The sequence below is a fragment of the Geotrypetes seraphini genome, chromosome 9 (assembly GCF_902459505.1).
Source record: "Geotrypetes seraphini chromosome 9, aGeoSer1.1, whole genome shotgun sequence".
Classification (NCBI taxonomy): Eukaryota; Metazoa; Chordata; class Amphibia; order Gymnophiona; family Dermophiidae; genus Geotrypetes; species Geotrypetes seraphini.
Genome location: NC_047092.1, coordinates 15380646 through 15396860, shown reverse-complemented (window position 1 = coordinate 15396860; position 16215 = coordinate 15380646). Strand labels below are relative to the sequence as shown.

At 45.0% G+C, this 16215-nt stretch overlaps 1 protein-coding gene across 1 annotated transcript in view; it reads left to right on the top strand.

The window, feature by feature from the left end:
- The window catches only part of LOC117366752 (carboxypeptidase A1-like), a 37921-nt gene extending 24235 nt beyond the window's left edge, over positions 1-13686 (top strand). The window contains exons 7-11 of the mRNA XM_033958564.1: positions 743-853; positions 3944-4034; positions 7296-7495; positions 12585-12669; positions 13453-13686. Coding sequence (XP_033814455.1) covers positions 743-853; positions 3944-4034; positions 7296-7495; positions 12585-12669; positions 13453-13640 — 675 coding nt within the window. The 3' untranslated portion in view covers positions 13641-13686. The remainder of the gene's footprint in view (positions 1-742; positions 854-3943; positions 4035-7295; positions 7496-12584; positions 12670-13452) is intronic.
- The last annotated feature ends 2529 nt before the right edge of the window (positions 13687-16215 follow it).

Here is a 16215-nt window from a genome sequence, read left to right as displayed (position 1 = left end):
AGGATTTATTTCATCTGTCATTGGAGTGTAGAAGATGCATTTTGGAAGTGAATGTTATTGTTAGGAGTGGTGGAATGGGATGTCCCTGGAATTGAGAATGGAGCTGGATATTAAGGTCTTTAGAAAGAAACTGAAGACATGGCTGTTCCCCCTTGAGCAGAATCATGGGAAAGGTTAGAGTAGTATTTTTGGTGAGGTGGTGTAGATGTTTCATTGTATTGAATATTTGTGTGCAGAACACATGTATATTTTTAAGAGCAGTATATAATCATCGGTGTACCTGGTGGGGTGGGAATCTGGGACCCCCCCCCCCCATGGTACTTGGAGGGTACGTGGAGTGGTCATGGTGCTACAAGTCTCCCGCCCCAGAACAGGGGGCAGGGCCCATAAAATCAATGACTGCGTGCAGCCCCGTGACCACTCCAGCATCCCCCAACTCCCTGCACCAAAGATGGATCGCCCCCACTGCCCTGACCTTGGTATGCTACTGTATATAATATTTCATACCTAACTAATTAGGTCATACTTGACCAAGCAAATTCATAGGCAACGGGCATGAGTACACTGACTGCTAATTCATTATTAAAAAAACCCCAAAAACCCAAACTTTCCCATCCCTGCCTTCCATCTCCCCTCTACCCCATGTCCTCCTACTTTCAGGAAAAACTGCTACCCTAAGTTGCAGTTTCAACTACCCGATTCTGAAAAGAAATCATGCAATCAATACTCTTTCTTTCTATAGATTGCCAGTGACTACGGTAAAGATGCCACCTTGACCTCCATTATGAACAATCTGGATATCTTTCTACTCATCGTCACCAACCCAGATGGGTTTGTTTATACCCACAGTACAGTAAGTGAATTTGGCGCTGCTCCTTTCCTGCGGTGCAGAAATAGGGGTTAGAACTCAAGAGGTCATGATATTTAGGATGTGACCTGTCAGGACAGGGGGGTCAAGGAACCTTTCAGATCACTGAAAGAGACAATGATTTTGCTGAGTGAGGAAGGGGGACCAAATTACCTCCTCCTATTGCTTGTTATACAGCCCCCTGCTCTAAAGACCCCAGGCACAGAGAGCAACTGTCTTGCTGCAACATTTCTCAGCTTTTCTCTTTCTCGCTTTTGTCGCGCTCTCCCCCCTCTTTCTCCAACTCCTTTTCTCCTTTCTCCCTCCTTGTTTCCAGCATTCTTCCTCTCTCTGCCCTTTATTCCTCATCTTTTCATTAAGGAAACATGACCACATCACAGCGGCATACTTCAACTCACACTGGCTCCCAATTCCAGCAAGAATACTATTCATTTACTATTTAAAACCATAAACGGCGACAGCCCAACCTACCTGAACAACCACCTCATCCAAACTACATCAACTAGACATAGGAAAACCCACACTCCATTCACGCACCCCCCAATTAAAGAAGTCAAATGGAAAAAACTATATGATGGCCTCCTAGCCACACAAGCAGTAAAACTCCAATCTACTAATTATGACACCAGACTACAAAACATTCAGAAAAGAAATAAAGACTCTATTTTTCAAGAAATTCCTGCAAACGACTTAACGCTAGCTCCTTCCCACCTCCCAATACCACTTCCCAATACCTTTCCGATTCCCCCAAACAACCTCATCTACTCATTATCTCCTCTAGAAATTACCAGATATCTTCTTCATGTAATTCGCTTTTTGTACTTCTTTTGTAATCCGCCTTGAACCGCAAGGCAATGGCGGAATAGAAATCTCTAATGTAATGTAATTCCTTCTGGTCCTGCATCTTCCCTACTTCTTTGCTCCTCCTTCTACCATCCAACACAGGGGTAGGCAACCTCAGTCTTCAAGGGTTGCAACCCAGTCGGATTTCAAGACTTCCCCATCCAACACAGGGGTAGGCAACCTCAGTCTTCAAGGGTTGCAACCCAGTCGGATTTCAAGACTTCCCCAATGAATATGTATGAGATCTATTTGCATGTACTGCCTCCATTGTATTCAAATAGATCTCATGCATATTTATTGATCTGTCCTGAAAACCTGACTGGATTGCAGCCCTCAAGGACCAAAATTGCCTATTCCTGGTCCAGCATATTCCTCCTCCATGAAGTCCTTCATCTTGTCTTTACCTCTAATAGTTTTATAAGTAGCAGAAGCTTTCAAACACTATCTCTTGTTGGTCCCACCCCCTCTGACTCAACTTCCTGTTTCCAGTGGAAGAGTAATAAAACACAGAGAAGACTCCAGAACCGGCCAGAGGTAGCTATTTCTGTTGCTGCTGTCACCACTCAAGGTGAAGGCTGGTTGAAAGACCATGGTGGAGATTTAGGAGTAATCATCAGTGCAGACATGAAAACTGCCAATCAAGTGGAGAAGGCTTCATCTAAGGCAAGGCAGATATTGGGTTGTATCAATAGAAGTTTCATCAGCCGAAAGCCTGAAGTCATAATGCTGTTGTACAGGGCCATGGTGAGACCTCATCTGGAGTACTGTGTGCAATTCTGGAGGCCACATTACAGTAAAGATGTGCGCATAATTGAATCGGTTCAGTGGACGGCCACCAGGATGATCTTGGGGCTCAAGGGTCTCTCATACGAAGAGAGACTGAACAAATTGCAGCTCTACACTCTCGAGGAACGTAGGGAGAGGGGAGACACGATCGAAACATTTAAGTACCTCACGGGACGTGTCGAAGTGAAAGATGATATTTTCTTTCTCAAGGGACCCTCGGCCACAAGAGGGCATCCGCTCAAACTCAGGGGCGGAAAATTTCATGGCGACACCAGAAAGTATTTCTTCACAGAGAGAGTGGTTCATCATTGGAACAAGCTTCCAGTGCAGGTGATCAAGGCAGACAGCGTGCCAGACTTTAAGAATAAATGGGATACCCATGTGAGATCCCAAGAGGGTCAAGATAAGGAAATTGGGTCATTAGGGCATAGACAGGGGGTGGGTAAGCAGAGTGGGCAGACTTGATGGGCTGTAGCTGTTTTCTGCCGTCATCTTCTATGTTTCTATGATAATGGACAATGGAAAAGAGGGGGGTGGGAGAGATATAACAATGGCAGTGGTACAGGTCAAAAGCAATTCAGCCTGTGAGCTCCAAGTGGGCCAAGAAGAAATGGTCCCATAGGCTGGTTCTGGACCACGAACTGTAGTTTGGGAACCTCTTTGTTAGGAAAAATGGGTTCTCTTGTGGCACTTGGATGCTTCCTGTGCAGGAAAGTTGATGTGGCCCCCTTTTAGTCTCTATGAGAATGTTGCTTATTGTGCTCTCCTCACTCCGCCCTCTTTCCCCTGGTGATCCCTGCCACCATTACTAAGGGACCTTCTTACATACTCATCTGTCACTTTTTAGTGAAGGGGCCTAGAAGGGTTGGATGCAGCCAGGCTTTGGGCTCTTGTGAGGTGAGCACTCACTTCATGCCGATAGCCATCAGGAGATCGGTATAGGGCAGTGAGGACTTCTTCCAGTTTATGGGTGCTCCTTCTTCCTCCCCAGCACCAGACCAAAGTATGTATGACCAACAGAGCTGCCAGCTATTGCTTATTGCAGAGAATAGTACCTTGGGTATAGACATTTCGGAGACACCTCCAGTCTTAGTATGTGAATTGTGAACTTCTAGACAACAAAGAAGACTGAAGCCAATACTGCACCATCCTTGATTTATTCCAACAGTCTCTAGCAAGAAATGTTTAATATTGCCTTTTCAACTAACTGCATAAAATTATTCCCTCATCTGAGGACCCTGGAGTAATTATCCCTAGGTAGTTACAGTTAATGATAACAAGTCTTCCACGTCATATAGCTACACCTACATATTGCTATGCTTATTTTGCTCTTGTTAGGATTAGTCTTTTCAAACCAATATATTATTGTAATCAAATAAAGAGGGATATTATCAGTAGTTCACCCCTTTTATGAATAAAAACACTTTGCTCTGTATCTGTTTTCAGAACCGCATGTGGCGTAAAACTCGGTCCATTAACGCTGGGTCGACGTGCATTGGAGTCGATCCCAACAGGAACTGGGATGCTGGCTTTGGAGGTACGCTGTGGTCAAAAGAGCTGCCCATTTCTACATAAGAACCTAAGAATTGCCGCTGCTGGGTCAGACCAGGGGTCCATCGTGCCCAGCCGTCCGCTCAGGCGGCAGCCCTCTGGTCAAAGACCAGCGCCCTAACTCAGACTAGCCCTACCTGAGTACGTCATATAGCTACACCTACATATCGCGACGTCTCCTGCTTTTCCAAATTCCAAACACAGGAGACATCGCTCCGGCCGACTTAAAGGGGGATTCCGTGATACAGCCATCTGGCGAAACGTAGCTCTATGTCAGAATATGTATCCCCAAGTCGCGTTTCTTGCACACTAAGATGAGTATTTATTCTATTAAATATATTTATAAAGATTGCACTGTAAGCATTTGCTAAAAAATCTGGACCGATGACGATTTTTGGTGTATAATATACTGTGTGTATTGAAACTTGATTTTCACACGGTTACACCGCTGAGGTCTATGAACTGCTATAATAGGCTATTCTAAGGTTTCTTTTGAAAAAATATGTTTGTTTACTGACTTTAGTAAAGATTACATTGGCTCATAGTCAGATGAGGGCAAGACATATGCGCGCTGACAAATGGGCGAAGACAAGTGAGCCGCAAGACGTCTGAGCGTAAAGACAAGTGAGCGTCAAGACAAGTGAGTGCAAGACAACTGAGCGCAAGACAACTGGGCAAACATGCGCGTGACCATTTACGTGAACCGTTTACATGTTAACCTTTTGTGGCGCGCTCCGCCATTTTGTGCTGCGCTCAATTGTCTTGTGCTGAATTGTCATAGCGCTCAGTTGTCTGCGCGCAATTGTCCGCGTGCATATGTCTTGCATGCATTTGACTCGCCACCGATTACATTAGCCTACTTATTGTTGCATTTAATACATGTGCCAGAATGTTATCAGGAAAGGGTTAACATAACATAAGAACATAAGCAGTGCCTCCGCTGGGTCAGACCAGAGGTCCATCGTGCCCAGCAGTCCGCACACGCGGTGGCCCAACAGGTCCAGGACCTGGACTGTAATCCTCTATCTATACCCCTCTATCCCCTTTTCCAACAGGAAATTGTCCTTTAGTCCCTTAAATCTCCCACCTTGAACTTGGCCACTTGGAGGCGTGGATTTAAGGTTCAGCCTCCTAAACGTGGAAGCATCTGAGCAGATCCAGCAGATTCCCAGGATGCAGGAAGAAGCATTTAGACCAGACCTAATAGGCCTCACAAAACAATAATCTGATGCTGAGGCAGGTAACCTAGGACCCAAACCGGAGTATACAGCAAATTCAAAAAGTGGAGAATAAAAAAAAAGACTTCACTTAAAGCCACTAAGATAAACGGCCAGATAATTTGTGTGATTGGATATTGAAATTGACTGTGTTTGAATTTTCTATCATTGAGGAGGAGACTCTGCAATTCTCGATGCTCAGGGAGGAGCGGACTGAAGTTTTGGAGTATTAAGATAAAGTAGAGTATTTTTCTTAGACTTATGACTGTTATGGGACCACTGTGTGTGCTTGCTTTACCAGTGGCTCCCTAGCCATGCTTCCTCTTCAAAGATGCTTACGAAAGCTGAGCTGGCCCTGTAACTGCTTTGGACAATTTGAACTCTGATCTCAACTCAACCCCTTCCTGTCTTTGCCTTCTACACAGTGGCGTACCAAGGGGGGGGGGGAAGTCTGCCCCGGGTGCAGCCTTAGGGAGGGTGCACAGCCGGACAGGTCCGGAAAATTCCTGGGCTGCGACGGCACTCAGCGGCATCAGCGCCCCCCCTGCCCCGCGACAGCACTCAAGTTCGGCCTCCTTCTCCCGGCATCAGCAGAACTTCAGATCGGCAACAGATGCTCAGTCAAAAGCTTCCCTGACTCAGCTTCCTGTTTCCGCCCAGGCAGTTAAGTCAGGGGAAGCTTTTGACTGAGCACCTGTTGCCGATCTGAAGTTCTGCTGATGCCGGGAGAAGGAGGCCAAACTTGAGTTCAGTCGCGGGGCAGGGGGGGCGCCGATGCCGCTGAGTGCCGTCACGGAGGGGGGGGCGCCGATGCTGCTGAGTGCCGTCACGGAGGGGGGGGGCGCTGATGCCGCTGAGTGCCGTCGCAGCCCAGGAACTTTCCGGACCTATCCGGCTGTGACCCCCCCCCCTAAAGCTGCACCCGGGGTGGACCTCCCCCCCCCTTGGTACGCCACTGCTTCTACTTCTGCTTTTGTTTTCAAATTGTAGTTTATTTATTTATTTAAAAATTTATATACCGCATACAACTATGCGGTTTCCATATAACATACATAGAATCTTGTTTCCCTCCAATTATCAAGTATAATATAGACATATCAAGACGTCGTTAATCGTCCCTGTTATAATAGGGATGGAGCACAAATTTGATCAGTTCAGAAGTACAAACAAGCTTTAAATCATACTTCGATGTCAGAAAAATTCTAGAAGGTGATTATCAACTGAAATACATCTTAGCATAAGAAGGCATTAGCAAACAATTGAGTTTTCAGCATTTTCTTAAAATTCATCCTCCTCACGCAAAACCGCAGGATACCAGGCAAGGCATTCCAAAGTTGCACGCCAGCCACTTTGCTCGTGTTTTATGTATGTCAAGTCTGTCCTGTTTTTCTAACTAGACTCATAAATGTTTCCCCCTTTTTTATTGTAAAACGCTTAGAATTTATGATTGGCGTTTTATCAACATTTTAATAAACTTGGAAACTTTTTTGAATTTGGTGTATACTCAGGATTGGGTCCTAGGTTACCTGCCTCAGCGTCAGAAGAGAGTAGATTATTGTTTTGCATTGCTCGATTTTCTATACTTTCTTACTTTTTTTACTTATTTATTCTACTTATTTGCTTATCCCAAAAATAATGGGTGTGCATGTAGATATAAGACCTTCTTAGATAGGACCCTAGCGTTTCAAGCTGGTAGGCAACAATCTTGGTTAGGTAAATGTATTCAGCAAGCTATGTTATCCTATTGCAGTTTTCGGAAATTAATTAAGACCACTTTGTTCGATAAGTTTATTACTTAGTGAGTTTTATTATTGAAATTCTATTTTACAAATATTTGTTTTTTTTACTGTATAATTGTATTTCGCTGATTGTCCAGCTCTTTTTAGTGTAAACCGCCTAGAACTTTTGGTTATAGTGGTATAAAAGAATAAATTTATTATTATTATATAGTTCTTATTATCAGACATCACCAACATATCAAACAGATTCAGGAGAAATATTGTCATGCTTTTATTTATTTTTTTAACTAGGTCCTGGTGCCAGTAAGAACCCCTGCTCAGAAACCTACCATGGAGCCTACCCTCACTCTGAGCCGGAGGTGAAAGCAATAGCGGACTTCATCCTGTCCCATGGGAATATGAAATCCCTGCTCACCATCCACAGCTATTCCCAGATGCTCCTCTTCCCTTATGGCTACACAAATGATCCCGCTCCTGATCACGAGGAACTGGTGAGAAATGCTCACTGCACGGGTTTCCTGCAGAATTTCCCTTAGTTGAATCTATGACTGGCACTCTCTAAAGTTGAAAGGGGGATAGATTCCGTACAAACGTAAGGAAGATCTTCACCCAGAGAGTGGTGGAAAACTGGAACGCTCTTCCGGAGTCTGTCGTAGAGGAAAACACCCTCCAGGGATTGAAGACAAAGTTAGACAAGTTCCTGCTGAACAAGAATGTAAGCAGGTAGGGCTAGTCTCAGTTAGGGCGCTGGTCTTTGATCAGAGGGCCGCCACGTGAGCGGAGTGCTGGGCACGATGGACCACTGGTCTGACCCAGCAGCGGCAATTCTTATGTTCTTATGTTCAGTGTACACTCTTTATTTGTTAATTAGAACAGAAGTTAGAAAGTAAGGGGACTAATTTGAAGAAGTTGCATATGAGGTCAGAATGGAACTTGGAAGTTATCTCAGCTAGGGTAGGAGAGGATGAACATGTCCTGCTATAAGACTATATTATGTGCAGCCAGTGTCACTCTTTGTGTGCGAGACTAGCAAGTTAGTTACTACTTCCATTAAAAGCCTGGTTGAAGAGCCTTCCTCTGGACCAGCTTCATCCTGTTTATATGGTTTATGGTTTATACTTTTTATTTATATCCCACTTTATACAAAGCGGGTTCCAAAAACACATATATAATAAAAACCACACATTGCAATACACATACATACAGGCATATCTTTTTGAAAGTAAGGTCTACAGAGTTGTACCACAATATTCTAAATGAAGTCTCACCAGAGTCTTATACAGGAGCATCAATACCTCCTTTTTCCTACTGACCATTTCTCTCCCTAGGCACCCAAACATCCTTCTAGCTTTCGCCGTTGCCTTTTCGACCAGAAGTTCTTTACCCCCTAAATTGTACCATTCTCTTGGGTTCCTGCCGCCCAAATGCATGACCTTGCATTTCTTGGCATTAAATCTTAGCTGCCAAATTTTAGACCATTCCTCAAGCTTCACTAGAGCCTTCCTTATGTTTTCCACACTATCAGGAGTGTCAACGCTATTGCATATTTTGCTATCATCCGCAAAGAGGCAGATCTAACCAGTCAGCCCTTCAGCAACATCGCTTACAAAAATGTTAAAAATAACCTTGAGACACATCACTGGTAGCATCCCTTTTCTCAGAGGAATCTCCATTGACCACTACCCTCTTTCGCCTTCCACTCAACCAGTTCCTCACCCAGTCCATCACTTTGGGGCCCATACCGAGGGCACTCAGTTTATTTATAAGACACCTGTGTGGAACGCTAAAATTTAAATATACCACATCTAGTGGTCACCCAGTCAAAGCAATTGATCAGATTTGTCTGACATGACCTACTTCTAAGGAATCCATGTTGCCTCAGGTCCAGAAACTTCACTATTCTCTGTTTAAAAAGCATTTCCATTCATTTGCTTACCACAGAAGTCAGACTTACCAGCCTGTAGCTTCCTACTTCATTTCTTCTACTTTTGTGTAGAGGGACCACATCCACCCTTCTCCAATCCACTAATACCACTCCTAACTCTAGAGAAGCATTGAAAAGGTCAGCCAGCAGAGCCACCCGAACTTTCCTAAGTTCCCTCAGTACCTTTGGATGTATACCATCTGGCCCCATCGCTTTATCCACCTTTAGTTTAGCAAGCTCCTCACAAACACAGTCTTCCTGAAAATTGATCAGGGTCTACCACACCTCCATCCCTATTTGCATTATGTCTTCTGTGATCCTGGAGGAAAAATCCATAGTCTGTTATTGAGAAAGACATGGCGGAAGCCACTGCTTGCCCTGTATCAGTAGCATGGAATATTGCTACTCCTTGGGTTTTGGCCAGGTACTAGTGACCTGGATTTGCCACCGTGAGAACGGGCTACTGGGCCATTGGTCTGACCCAGTAAGGCTATTCTTTATGTTCTTATGTTCCTTCTCCTGGCACTTCAGCTGTGAACACAGAACAGAAATATTTGTTAAGCAATTCAGCATTATCTTTATCAACTTTAACATATTTCTCCTCGTCGCCTTTGAGTCTCACAATGCCACTTTTGCACGTTTTCCTATCATTAATATATCTTTTTTTTAAAAAAGTCTGATCTCCCATTCTTGATGTTAGACATGTAGTCAGTTGCCTGTTGCCTGATAGGGCTGGATCCTTAGGTAGACTTCCTTGTTCTCTAACACATCTTTACATTACTAAGACTAATCTGAATATCTGTTATAATTATTGTTATTATTGTCATTTATTTAGCATAACCAGGCATATGCAGTACTTTTCAGAGGTGCATGAAAGACCGACCCAGCTCTGTGGTATACATGAGCTTTCAGGACTACTTTTCTCCTACATCTGTCTACATAGAATTCAATGTTGTCATTGTTTATTTTGTTTTAAAATTTAGGCCAATCCCAGACACTGAATCTCCCATCAAAATCACCTCATGGTTCTATGGCTTCAGCGCTCCTAGAACCTCATACCCCATCGGCTCATATCTTCAGAGGGTTGGAAGAGCACATGGTACTGGAGACCCAAGGAGACCATCTGCCATACAGAATGATGTCAATCAGCCCTTGATAGGATTTAACAATAACACTGGCTGTGGTCCTCCAGTACCATTTGGTATTCCTGCACTGGTGGGATGGGAATGACTCAAGAGCCAAAGAAGTCCATAGGAGAAAAAGGAGCAAAGTCCCAGTACACTCTCAGATCTAATTTTTGAAATGTTTTCACATACTGTTCACTAGGCATGAACTATTTTCAAATAGGACTACAAGGGTGGGCAGCCTTGGTCCTCGAAACTTGCCACCGAGTCAGGATTTCCTCAATGAATATGCATTACCATTCACACTAGGAATACACTTGAAAATCACTGCTTGTGTGTAAAAACTTTCCACCAAAAAATGGACTTGTGTTTTTCAATGAATATGCATGAGATATAGTTGCATACAACGGAGGTAGTGCGTGCCAAACAGATCTCATGCATATTCCTTGGGGAAATTCTGAAAACCCGACTGAGTTGTGGCCCTCGAGAACCAAGGTTGCCCACCCCTGTAAATCAAAGATAGAAACATAGAAACATAGAAAGATGACGGCAGAAAAGGGCTATAGCCCATCAAGTCTGCCCACTCTACTGACCCACCCCATTAAGTCTGAGTACTAATGACCTAGTTCCTTAACTTGACCCTCGTAAGGATCCTACTAGGGCATCCCATTTATTCTTAAAGTCAATAACGCTGGTGGCCTTGATCACCTGCTCTGGAAGTTTGTTCCAGTGATCTACCACCCTTTCTGTGAAGAAATACTTCCTTATGTCACTATCGAATTTCCCTCCTCTGAGTTTGAATGGATGCCCCCTTGTGACCGAGGGTCCCCTGAGAAAGAAGATGTCTTCTTCCACCTCGACACGTCCCGTGATGTATTTAAATGTCTCAATCATGTCCCCCCTCTCCCTGCGCTCCTCTAGAGTGTAGAGCTGCAATTTGTTCAGTCTTTCTTCGTACGAGAGACCCTTGAGCCCCGAGATCATCCTGGTGGCCATCCGCTGAACCGACTCAACTCTAAGCACGTCTTTACGGTAATGTGGCCTCCAGAATTGCACACAGTACTCCAGATGAGGTCTCACCATGGTTCTGTACAGTGGCATTATGACTTCAGATTTGCGGCTAACGAAGCTTCTATTGATACATCCCATAAGTTGCCTTGCTTTGGATGAGGCCTTCTCCACTTGTTTGGCGGCCTTCATGTCTGCACTGATGATTATTCCCAAGTCTCTTTCTTCTGAAGTCCTAGCTAGTGTTTCTCCATTTAAGGTGTAAGGTTTGCATGGATTTCTGCTACCGAGATGCATAACCTTACATTTCTTAGCGTTGAAGCCCAGCTGCCATGTCGAGGACCAGTTTTCCAACGTAAGCAGATCCTGCGTCATACTATCCTGCAGATTGCTTTCACTTACTATATTACATAGTTTGGCATCATCAGCGAACAGAGTTACTTTACCCTGAAGCCCTTGGGTCAAGTCTCTTATGAATATGTTAAAAAGGAGTGGACCCAGGACCGAGCCCTGTGGCACTCCGCTGGTCACCTCCGATGTCTCAGAGAGGGTGCCGTTGACCACCACCCTCTGATGTCTTCCACTCAGCCAATCCTTGACCCATGCAATTAGTATCTCACCTAACCCCATTGATTTCATCTTGTTTAATAGTCTACGGTGTGGGACGCTGTCGAAAGCTTTACTGAAGTCCAAGTACACTATGTCCAGAGACTCTCCCGAGTCCAGCTTTCCTGTTACCCAATCAAAGAAGCTGATAAGATTGGATTGGCATGACCTACCCCTAGTGAATCCATGTTGACTAGGATCCCTTAGATTCCCCTCATCCAAAATCGTGTCTAATTTACATTTAAGTAGTGTTTCCATGAGTTTACACACTATTGATGTGAGACTTACTGGTCTGTAATTTGCAGCCTCTGCTCTGCAACCCTTTTTGTGCAGTGGAACGACGTTAGCTGTTTTCCAGTCCAGGGGGACTCTCCCTGTACTTAGGGAGAGATTGAAGAGCATGGTTAATGGTTCCGCCAGGACATCGCACAGCTCCCTGAGTACTCGTGGGTGCAATTTGTCTGGTCCCATGGCTTTGTTTACCTTGAGTCTTGACAGTTCGCTGTAAACATCAGCTGGTGAGAATCCAAAATTCTGAAATGGATCTTCCTTGCTTGGCTTTGCTTCCAGCTGTGGCCCGTGTCCAGGTGCCTCGCAGGTAAAGACTGAGCAGAAGTAATCGTTCAGTAGTTTGGCTTTTTCGGAATCTGTTTCCACATAAATCCCATCTGCTGTTCTAAGACGTACTAAGACGTAGATGTCCAAGCTCGGCTCTCGCCAAGCCAGGTTTTCAGAAATTCCCAAATGATCTCATGCAAATTTGTTGGGGAAATCCTGAAAACCCGACTGTATTGCGGCCCTAGAGGACCGGCACTTGACAACCCTGCTGTAGATATTCTCAGTGGTGACAGTCTTTCCCGTCTGACATTGGCCACCTCTTCTTGGCTGACTTGCTAATACCAGGTTTTCTCTTTGCAGAATAATCTTGCCAGAGAAGCTCTGAGTGCTTTGACGTCATTACATGGAACCAAATACACATATGGAACTACTTTTGCCACCATCTGTAAGTGAAGGCTACTGGCATCTTCAACTCTATGTTTTATTCTAAATTACTGTACAAAATAATAGGATGTTCCAGAATATCCTTTTGTGGCAAAGCTTAGGTTAAATTTTGAGACGTGCACATCTGCTGCATATTTCCAGCCCAAAAATTCAATGCAAGCAAACCTTTCTGGCACATGATGAAACTTTCCCTAATCCCTAATTTTACATGTCAAAATCCTTAACTCTCTCATATTGGGACCCATCAGAACAAGACAACATCCCAATCAGTCTCCTTTCCTGACTTTGATTGAATCAACCTCTTAAATATCTCCGTCACTGTAGAGTTTTATTTCAACAATGCAAGGAAGTCACAGAAATCCTATTCCAGTGGTTTCATGCCCTAAGAATATAAGAGCAGAAGTCCCACTAAAAATTACCCATAATTATTCTATTTGGGGGGTTTCTTTGGCCTAACAGTTTCTTCCTGCTGTTTTGGGCCTACAACAAAATCAGCACTGGCCTCTACTGGGACTAGCGGGATTTAAAAAAAAGGTTTGGATAACTTCCTAAAACAAAAGTCTATAAGTTGTTGTTAAGATGGACTTGGGAATTTTGCCAGGTACTTGCGTACTTTTGGAAACAGGATACTGGGCTTTGTCCCAGTAATAGCGATTCTTATGTTCTAATTTATTCTAGGCACCAACAGCACAGAATAATTATCCCATGATTTCTAGGCATAGTAAAGGTTTGTTGTTTGACCATTTAAATCTGGTTTCCATTCTTTCTTGTGTATCTTTTTCAGACCCGGCCGACGGGACTACCATTGACTGGGCCTATAACAATGGGATCAAGTATTCCTACACCTTCGAGTTGCGTGACACTGGTCGCTATGGTTTCATTCTGCCAGCCAATCAGATCATCCCAACTGCAGAGGAAACATGGCTGGCCCTAATGAAAGTCTTTGAGCACGTGCAGAACAATCTCGACTAATCCCTCTGCTGGGCCTCTCTGCAGGGTCTGGCCATTAAGACACGGCCCGTATTTGAACGCTCGTCTTAATAAAGAATTCTATGGGACAAATGTGCCTCACTTTTTTGCTTCATTTGCACACACATGCTAATGAAAATGTGAAAGAGTTATGTAACATGAATTCAGAAGCAGGGAATACGATAGAGAAAAAGACCACCGTGTCCGTTCAGTCTGCTTTTTACCTTCCCCGTTCCACATTTTTACCACCACTTCCCTATTGCTAATGATCCTCTGCGTTTGTTTAAACCTGTTTATCGACCAACACTGTTCACTGTGCAATAATCCAGAAAGACTAAAGAACAGAAACTCAGCTGGTGCTTAGTTTCTTCTTCTACTAGCGCAGCGGTGTCGTAAGGGGTGTGACGGGACTACAGCGCGCCGGACGATCATGCGCCGACAAACCTGCTAAGACAAATGCGCGCAGTACGTCAGCGCGCCGGATACAAAGGTAAGTTTAAAGCGCTCCAAGGGGGGGTGTTTGTGGGGAACCCCCCACTTTACTTAGAACAATTGCCGCTGCCTTTGGGGATGGGGGTGGGGGTACCCCCCCACTTACAGAGGAAACTGTAATTTTTCACTAAAACACGGAAAAATTACACTTTCCTCTGTAATAGGGGGGAGCCCACAAACCCCTAAACGGCAGCGACAAGTGTTCTAAATAAACTGGGGGGTTTCCCCCCAAATCCCCCCTGGGAGCAATTTAAACTTACCTTTTTATCCAGCGCGCTGACGTTCTGCATGCATTTGTCTTATTGGGTTTGTCTGCGCGTGATTGTCCCACACACTTATCTATGACCCGTAAGGGGGGGTTGATGAAGTCCATCATGGGTGGTACACCGACAAATGCTTGCAGGACAATGGCGCTCCGTCAATCGCGCTAGTGTTGGGGTAAGGTTTAGGGTTCCCATAATCCTCATCTAAACCTTACCCTAACACTAGATACTAAGTGAATATTTTAAGTGTAGTTAGGGGGGGGGAGGGTCCCTCCATCCCCTCAAAAAAGAGGGTTACTTCATAACCCTCAAAAAAACAAAATCGAATCCGCTGTATGATGCATGATTGATGGGGCGCCATTGTCCTGTGCACATTCAACGGGTCACAGTCATGGGCACCACGTTGGGGGGGGGAGGCGCCAGCATTCCTCCTCCTCTCCGCCCCCTCTGCCTCTTCCAAAACCTCCCCTCGCCACACGCGCGCCCCCTTCCCCCGTACCTCTAGTGGTTCACTAACGCAAACAACGTCAACGTGTTCCATGCGACCGGGTCGGTTCTCCCGCTGATGTCACTTTCGGGCGCTGCGCCAGGGTCACGAGGAACACGTTGATGCTGTAACTCGTGGCGGTGAACCACGAGGTACAGGGGGCAGGTGGGGCGCATGCACATGTGGCAGGAGGGATTGGGGAAGGAGCAGGGGGTTGGAGACTAGGGTGGGGGTAGGGCACCTCTCACCCTCCCTACGCCACTGTACTAGTGCCAGCTAATTAACTGTATTCGTATGTAATAAACATTGCGAGAGCGAAGCGCTTCCCAACTTCCTCATCCCCACCCCCAAAAAAAAATTCTTAAAGAGGATAAAAGCAGGTTAGGAACAAAATTCACATGTATTCAGCTTTCCAATATTATACAAATATATAGAAAAGAAGGGAACGAAAAACGATAAGGTAACTAGTCCATAAAACCAAAATGAAATGGTTACAAAAGAATGAAAACGTTTCCAAAGGTTCACTACTACTACTGCTACTATTTATTATTTCTACAGCGCTGAAAAGGTGTACGCAGCGCTGTACATTTTAACATACAATAGACAGTCCCTGCTCAGAAGAGCTTACAATCTAATTTAGACAGGACATTTCAGGGTTGGGGAGGCTATAGTGGGTCTAGGAGGTATCTGACAGCAGTGAGGGGGAGTTAAGTTAACAGCAATTTCAAAAAAGTGGGCTTTTAGCTTGGATTTGAAGACTGCCAGGGATAGAGCATGACGCATTGATTCAGGCAACCTGTTCCAGGCACACGGCACCGCAAGAAAGAGGGGACGGAGTCTGGTGTTGGCAGTGGAAGAGAACGGTACAGATAAGAGGGGCTTACCCGATGAGCGGAGATCATGGGGGGGGGAGCATAGGGGGAGATGAGTGAGGAGAGATATCGGGGGGCTTCAGTGCGAATGCTCAGAACCTAACTCCAGCTTTAGAGCCGATTAGTGCTGGACTAATGCTGGCGTTAATCTGTGCAGAATGGCCAGAGGACCTTAGCGCAGGAAACAACGTGCATGCCAGAGATGGCTGCAAACTGTATTTAAATGTAGTCAAACAGATGTTAATGAGGTTATTTGCTGTTCTCTCCCAATGCCCAGAGAATGGCACACAAGCAAACACTGCTTGGAAAAATAATGCAAGCTCGGAGGACTGTCCGGGTGCACAGATTGATTTCTAAAACCCGGAAGTTTGTCCAGGGTTTGGGAGGCCCCGAGCTTGGTGCTGTATCTGGAGAGCCATCGACATGTGCTGATGCGACACAATGACATCAAATGCATGTGTGTG